Source organism: Rosa rugosa, chromosome 7 (genome assembly GCF_958449725.1).
Source record: "Rosa rugosa chromosome 7, drRosRugo1.1, whole genome shotgun sequence".
Classification (NCBI taxonomy): Eukaryota; Viridiplantae; Streptophyta; class Magnoliopsida; order Rosales; family Rosaceae; genus Rosa; species Rosa rugosa.
The window spans coordinates 16,100,765-16,108,672 of NC_084826.1; the positions used below are offsets into that span (position 1 = coordinate 16,100,765).

The window sequence follows — 7,908 nt, forward strand, 5'->3', positions numbered from 1 at the left end:
ATGAAAATAATTTCTGAAATTCCATATTTATACTAAAATGGAAACTTCTTCCAATGGCCATAACTTTCTCGTACAAACTCCGATTTCCGCATTCCACATGTCCACGAACTCGTATCGACGCGCTCTACTACTTTCATGAAGGAAGTTTTCGGAGAATCTCAAGGTATCAAAAGTCAACCTTTGCAACCCCCCTAAAGTCATCCTTTTTAAATAAAAATTCGTCCGAAACACTTCCGCTCTGTCCACGAGCCATGAAACCTTCCAACAACCACTAATTAAATTCCGGAAAATCCTCGGAAAATAAATACGAATTTCCGGGGCATCACAGGCATCTTCACGAGGAAGCTTCAATTCCACACACTTGGGACACCTGCAAATGGAAAATTAAAGCTTAATTCAACAAAAGTTCCAATCTTTCAAGCCATGAACATTCAAGAATTCTCAGAATCAAGTATTTCTGATTCAGTAGCATCAAGATTATAGCTTTATTAATCAAAAAAATCATAAAGATTAGCGAAATTGAAAAAAAAAATTGAAGAGTGAGAAATTGACATACTGAAGATTGGCGGGTTTGCTGCAACGAGCACACGACAAGGTGGCGACGTCGGCCATGATCGCATTCAGTAGCCTCAGGCGAGCTGTGAGACAAGAGGAGGAGGGGCTAGGGTTTGAGTTGAGAGGGAAATCAGTTGAGAGGGAAAGTAGCTCCAATCTGGGCCAGACCAACATATTCAGATTATCAGGATACATTCATACATACAATTTCATTACTCTGAGGAATTCAATTTCAATTTCAAATGGGTGATTCATGATTCAATCAGATTAAGAAGAAGAAGATAAGAAGAGAAGAAGAAGAGGAAGAGGAGTAGAAGAAGACGGAGAGGGAGACTGGGAGAGAGAGATACCTGGAGCTCGGAGACGGAGACTCGGAGACGGGAGACAGGAGAGGCGGAGACGAAGAGTCAGAAACGGCGGAGACTGAGACACGGAGTCATGCAGAGAGTCAGAAACGGCGCAGTTGAGTGCAGCTGGGTTGCTGTGTTCGGGTTTAGGGCTCCAACCCCGACTTCGGTGGGGCTTGAGAGGAAAGAACCATTCCTCTTTAATTTCTTCAACTCTGCCAATCTCAGATCGAGGCCGAGCTCAGGATTCAGAGCTGTTACTTCAATTTTAGATCGAGGTCGGGATCTCGGCGCTTCAGATTCCGCCTGAGAATTGAGGAGGGAGGATTGTGATGGTGAGGAGGAGGAAGAGGAGCTCGAGTCTGGGTTGAGAACGGAGGTCGACACTGAGCTTAGGGTTTGTGTTTCAGTTTTGGGGTCGGGCGCAGTTTTTTTTCTAAGTGTGAAAATTTTGAGTTTTAGTCCCCGCTTCTTCATTTCACTTAAAAGACTTAGCGCTTTTTGCAAACATAGGTTCCCGCAAATTTTCGAACTAAATTTTTAACACCAGTCATTTTAAGAACTGATGTTAATGACATACATTTAAATCGGTATTTTCATAAAACGATGTTAGATTAGTTTTTTACATCGTGGGCAAGTATGACCGATTTAAAACATGTGATGTATATGAACAGATTTCTAGTAGTGGGAGAAGATGATTACTGAACCTATGGAGGATACTCCATTGGCTGCTATGGCAGTTGGGATTGATGAAAAAGAGGCTACGGTGGTTATGGAGGACACTGGCGAGCCGTCTGAGGACTCTGAGCTCATTAAGCCCAATTATGTGAATTCTATTCTGGATGAGGAAAAAGTGATTACCTCAACTGAGAACACTTCTATTGATTTAATTTCCGCTTAAGTGGGGAAGATCAACAAGAGACAAGTTACTTCTTGATTAATTTTATTTATCCTTGGGATAGTTATATTTTCTTGTTTTTATGCTTACCTCAGAAAGGTGGGTGTGCTTGGTAGCATGTGTTAGGGGTGTACTTTATGTATACTCTATGTGATGATTTTTTCTGACAGCTTTTAGGGGTAAGTCATCATTGTACTACTTGCTGAGTTTCATAATGGATGACTTTTCCAACTAAAAAAAAAATGTATGTATATATAATAACGGATTAAAAAATAACTTGGCAAGACGATCTCCTTTGTTCTTGAACATAGACATGAACGAACCATAAACATCGAGATCTCGATATTGAAAGTGGCTCAATGTGTGGCTAATTTCTAGGTTTTTGAGAAATGTTCCCGGAACTAGACTGGATTCACCAAATAGAGAGCGTCAATAATATTGAACTGCAGGAGCCTAGAATAGACAACTTCAAACAAAAGAAGTAATTTTTATCGTTATTATTATGGTATCTCAGTTTGCCTTTCTTATTTTGTTCTTGAACACATTCATAACTGGAATAAATGTTTTGAATGACTTAGATGCATCACAAACCCTGAAGGAGCATTTTTGCAAAAAATATGACATAAGCAAGCCTATAATTATAGGAAGCGTTATTCAGCCTCAGGAACTAAACCCATAATTATATACCTGATGCTCATTTCCACTTCTGTAAACATATAATCGTACCTTGACCTATTAAGACTGCACATCGTTGGCCAGCTGTAGCTTTGAGCAATGTATTCAGATCATATGATGTGTAAGGTCCATCTGTCAATCTACCAGCCCTGAAAGACATATAACTTATATTCATGATAAACAACAATTTTAAGAGAAAACCCACTGCATATGAGCTGATGGGATGCATAACATGATTCAATTTGAAATTGTGCTTCTTAAACATGTATTAATCATGAAGAATGGGCCACTCACAATATGATATCTTCATTATGCTAAGGATCCAAATTAAACTAAATTAACTATCCACAGGACAATATTCTTGGTATAAGAAAACAGTGTCTGCAAGACTCTTTGATATCCAGAGAGGGAAAGAGACAGAGGTACAAACAGACAGAGAGAACAGAATAACTTGTTCCTAATTTTTCTATGAGAAATCCTTCATTTTCTAGAAGAGGTTACTGATCAGAGAAATTTATTGTCAGAATATGGAGGTCAAAGATTATAATGAATCTATTTATATAGAACACAGGAAATAAAGCTATACTACCCACAAACAGTGTCACCATGCTAAAACAGAAATTATGAAATCCAACTTTTGAGTAGAATGAAAAACGTAACTTAATTCAATAGAGTAGAATGGAATACAATGTAACTTAATTCAGGACAGTGTAGAATGGAATACAATGTAACTTAATTCAATAGAGATTAGTATAGGGGGGAAATATACTTTCAAAGTACTGCAACATATGATGATGATGATGATGGAGACAGAGAAGTATATATTTAAACATCATAATTGGAAAAGAAATCTACCGCTTAACCATAGAATTTCACAATTATACAAAAGATTAATCATGTGACATTATTCAAACAGCACAATCCTAACATCAGCAGGGCATACACATAATTTCTTATAATGAGATCCACAACTGAAGCAGGATGATACCTTATGTGTTTGAATCTGGTTACGCGATTCTCGAATTGAATCTTCCATTTGCCCCAACTGATCTACATTGTTGATCTTATCAGGGTTCGTTCAACAGCTGCAGAATTCAAGATTTGCATAATATTAATTAGTACGGGATTATTAACCAAGGGCTCTACAGCAACATAAGTGAATGAAACCAGAAAACACAACTTAGACCCCAATTTTCTAGCATTCACCTTAATCTCTTCTTCATTTCGGAAAGTTGGGTTTGCAATAACCTAGGTTGGTTACTCAGGTCCTGTGTAGAGAATAATATGAGTCGGAGGGAAAAAAAAATTGCAACCATAAACAGTTAAGATCAAGATACTTGTCTGGAAAAAAAATATATTAACCTTTACCAATCCATATATTAATGTCTCAGCCTGATATATATATATATATATATATATATATATATATATATATATATATATATATATATATATATATATATATATATACCAATCTAACAGTCCCCATTTTAATGGAAAGGAATACGTATCTGATTGGCATGAAGAATATAAAATTCGAGACCTCAAACAGATATAAATTCCTCATCCAGCACTAAATCAAGTAAATCATGAATCAAAAAGTCAAACTGTATTCACACCAAATAAGCTTACCTTATACAATGAACCAAAACCCTCCTCCTTGATCATGGTCCTGGCAACTTGTCTAGCTGATCCCAGACCCAATTGAATTCTCAACTACACCAAAACCAACACAACAAAAACCAATTAAACCATCGATCCCATTAAACCACATTACACCACTAAACCAAATCAAAATCCGAAATAAACCCACAAATCATAGATCTGAAACCCATCAAAAGAAACCAACTTTAAGCTCAAAGACCCGAGTTGGAATCATGGGTCCAATCCAAATCTCACAAAAATTACTACCTTGATGCATTTCAACACTCACCTTCATCATATCGATGGGTTGGATGATTTCAGCAATAGGATTTCCCTCCATCCCTTGTTGCAGATTGCACTAATGAACAAAAGAAAAAAAATTCAATTCATAAATTTAATTGAATATAGTTTCTGATCCTGAACAGTTAATTCTCATCCCCAATCCTATCATCGATCACTACCATTAACAAAACCAATCATCCACGAAATGCAAATATAAATTAAAAAAAGGCCACTCTATACCTTAAGATCGAGCAAGGAAGAGTAGGACTGTCTGCGAGACAGCTTAAACATGAGAAGCAAAATCTCAGTTCCAACTCTGACACCATATGTTAGCAGAAAGCTCCGACAGAGGTTCTCAATCGCACAACATTGGTGCGCTGGCGGCGCTGGAGCTCCTCAATGGCATCGCGGACGGGGTCGGAGGCGTCTAGGGATAGCGGCGAGGTTGGGGATTTGGAGAGAGACAACGGTGGCGGCATTGCTGAGAGGATTTTTGACCTTGAGGTTTGGGCTTGGCATCTGCGGAAGAGTAGATGAAAACAAAATTAAACCTCTAGCATCTCATCCACATAAATAAGGATTATGAATCGACCACCTGGCATACCATCTAATTCCGATATGGATATAGGAGAAAGCCACCGTCACGTTATGATCTGGATGGAGCATATAGATCTGGCGAGAAGAAAAAGATATAGACAGATAGAGGAGGAGAGAGAAGTACCCAGCTGTGGTGAGATTTGTTTTGCTCAGAGCTAAGGAATCAGAACTCCAATTTGTTCGACAAGGAAGAGATCAAGAGATGCAGAGAGCGAGAGAGAGAGAGAGAGAGTAGAGAAGAAAGAGGTCAACTGTAAAATAGAGGCCAAAGTGCGAATATGTTTGGGAAAAAAAGAAGTGGGAAGTTTAACTTTTGATGAAAAAAAATAGGCCGGGCAGCAGTATTTTGCTCCTGTTTTCTCAAGTCGTCCTCGTAAGCTTATTAGGACACCCCGGTCAAAAAGTGTCCTCATATGGTGTCCTTATATGGGCTATTTGTAGTAGTGAGAATGACGAAAGAATTCTCAACATTGAGGCGGTAGCTTCAGGCCACAAATCTCCAGAGTCAAATGATCCAACTACACACTCACAAACACACGCACATCTTTGTGCTCATAGAGTTGTGAAGTTATGATAGCACACTGCAGTTAATGTTGTTTTTTTTGCACCGAACAATATTGCTGCGTATTTTTAATCTCTCGTTTTTCAATTTTGCAAATAATAGAGACATAATACTCAGCTAAAATTAATTAACAATAGTTGAAGAGACACAATCTCTTTTAAGAGATTTTCCTTAAATTTTTCAATGTAAATTAAAGAACACTGCAAATTTCACTATGCATATAGTTATAGATTATAAAATGTCCATTCATTGACATTTTAGCTTTTGAAGTACATAATACATTTGGAGCAAGCATATATATAATTCCCAAATAACAATAAAATCCAATTATTAACTGACGAGGCAAAATAACAATACAAATCCCAAAAGCAATCTTCTATAATCAAGGAAGATATCCGGTCCTCTGCAGGTACTTCTCATATTCCTCCAAGGAGTAGAACTCGTTCTGCTTCCCGCTCTTGCCATCAAAACCCTCATTACCAGCGCTTCCTCTCCGTGCAGTGTCATTGAACCTATTTTTATCAACAATGTAACGACCATGTTCCAAAAACCTTGTATCACTGAGCCCTTGCTGCTTAATCTCACCCCCGATGTTGTCATCGCCATTGCCATTGCCATTGAAGTCACTTTCCATATTGTAAATGAAGTTATCCCCATTGTTGTTTTTTTTCTTGCCATTGTCGCTGTTTGAGCTGGTACCAATGGCAGCCGATGTGTCATCTGTAGAACCGAATAAGCTTTCATATTGGTTGCGAGAGAACATTGGTTTCTTTGGTGGATCAACAGCCACTTTTTGTGCCTGGGTTGTTAGTGCTGCAACTTCTGGTGAAGGTTTAGCCTCTTGTTGGTAACTAAGGGGGATCTTGGGATCCTTGGCATTGTAATTGTTGTTGGAACCGCTAACTTTGCTGAAGAACAATCTGTCGCTGGCTTCAATTTGCAGAGAAGTGAAAAGCACCAGAAGGATGAAAAATGAGATTGTTTTCACGAAGGAAGCCATTGAAAAAGATGTGGTATATCTTTTGGTCTGTCTTTTGAATGACTTATATAGACTGTTTTGCCTTGTTAATTTGCTTTCTAATTAATTGGAGCAATTAGGCGTTGATAGAGGAATGGAATGAAAAGATAATCAACATTTATTGTGAATTATGGACAACATCCAAATTCTAGCTAATGCAAAACAAAGGTAGTCGTTTGACTTCTTTCGGTAACTCCAAAATAAATATGACCAGGTGAATAGAGAGATGTCAGTGGAGCAAAACTCGTAAGTACCACTTATCTCAAAACCTTCCTAGACATCACACTCATTTTGGATGAGCCTATGTGAAGAAAAACTAAACCAATGGCATTTACTACAAAGTATATGGCAATTGCTTATTACATCTCTTGAAAATTGCGAAATTTAGGCTAAATGATCAGAAACGTAACCTAATCATCAGGATTTTCTCCTTGATTTAAATACTGTACTAGTTTGCACTCTAATGGGAAAAACATAAGGAGATTACAATGCTGGGTGTTAATTATACTCGGATACGTCTCGATCAATTCCGTTACTTCCATAGCTAATTGCCTTGATTGATTAATCCTCTCATTTGTAATCAAGGCAATTAAGGAAGCAGAAGCGAATTAGACATTGACGTTTTGATTTTATGATTTTATCTGTACATAACTTTTGGGAAACAAATATTGCGCTTTAAATCCCTTTTATATCTCCTAATTTGTAAAAAATAAATCCACAAACGAGAATCACCTTAGAGAGTTGAAGGAATGGGTTAATTTTTGTTTTTCTTTGTCTTCTCGCTGAAGGGATTTTCCTTTAATTTTCCTTTAATTTTGGGATTTGTAACCACTTTTGGGTTAATTTTCCTTTAATTTTTCAATGTAAAAGAACACTGCAAATTTCACCATGCATATAGTTATAGATTATAAAATGTCCATTCATTGACATTTTAGCTTTTGAATTACAATACATTTGGAGCAAGCATATATATAATTCCCAAATAACAATAAAATCCAATTATTAACTGACGAGGCAAATAACAATACAAATCCCAAAAACATTCTTATATAATCAAGGAAGATATCCGGTCCTCTGCAGTTTCTTCTCATATTCCTCCAAGGAGTCGAACTCGTTCTGCTTCCCACTCTTGCCATCAAAACCCTCATTACCAGTGCTTCCTCTCCGTGCAGTACCATAACCATTGAACCTATTTTTATCAACAATGTAACGACCATGTTCCAAAAACCTTGTATCACTGAGCCCTTGCTGTTTAATCTCATCCGAGATTTTGTCATCGCCATTGCCATTGCCATTGTAGTCACTTTCCATATTGTAAATGAAGTTATCC

At 37.5% G+C, this 7,908-nt stretch overlaps 2 protein-coding genes across 3 annotated transcripts; both read right to left on the minus strand.

The window, feature by feature from the left end:
* Positions 1–2,537: 2,537 nt before the first annotated feature.
* On the minus strand, positions 2,538–5,158 carry LOC133719993 (mitochondrial dicarboxylate/tricarboxylate transporter DTC-like). Of its 2 annotated transcripts, XR_009851617.1 has the most exons (7): positions 5,006–5,158; positions 4,642–4,920; positions 4,409–4,477; positions 4,108–4,191; positions 3,682–3,743; positions 3,464–3,560; positions 2,538–2,624 (listed from the first exon to the last, which is right to left on the minus strand). XR_009851617.1 is itself a non-coding variant. In XM_062146189.1 (6 exons), the coding sequence occupies exons 2-6, from the start codon at positions 4,690–4,692 to the stop codon at positions 3,554–3,556; spliced, it is 273 nt and encodes a 90-aa protein (XP_062002173.1). In that variant the 5' UTR covers positions 4,693–4,920; positions 5,006–5,158; the 3' UTR covers positions 3,305–3,553. The 2 variants fall into 2 exon arrangements, 1 of the variants encoding a protein (XP_062002173.1); XM_062146189.1 differs by lacking the exon at positions 2,538–2,624 and having other exon boundaries at positions 3,305–3,560.
* A 784-nt stretch (positions 5,159–5,942) lies between these two features.
* On the minus strand, positions 5,943–6,560 carry LOC133722912 (uncharacterized). Its single transcript, XM_062149765.1, has one exon. The coding sequence runs from the start codon at positions 6,558–6,560 to the stop codon at positions 5,943–5,945; it is 618 nt and encodes a 205-aa protein (XP_062005749.1).
* Between the last annotated feature and the right edge of the window lie 1,348 nt (positions 6,561–7,908).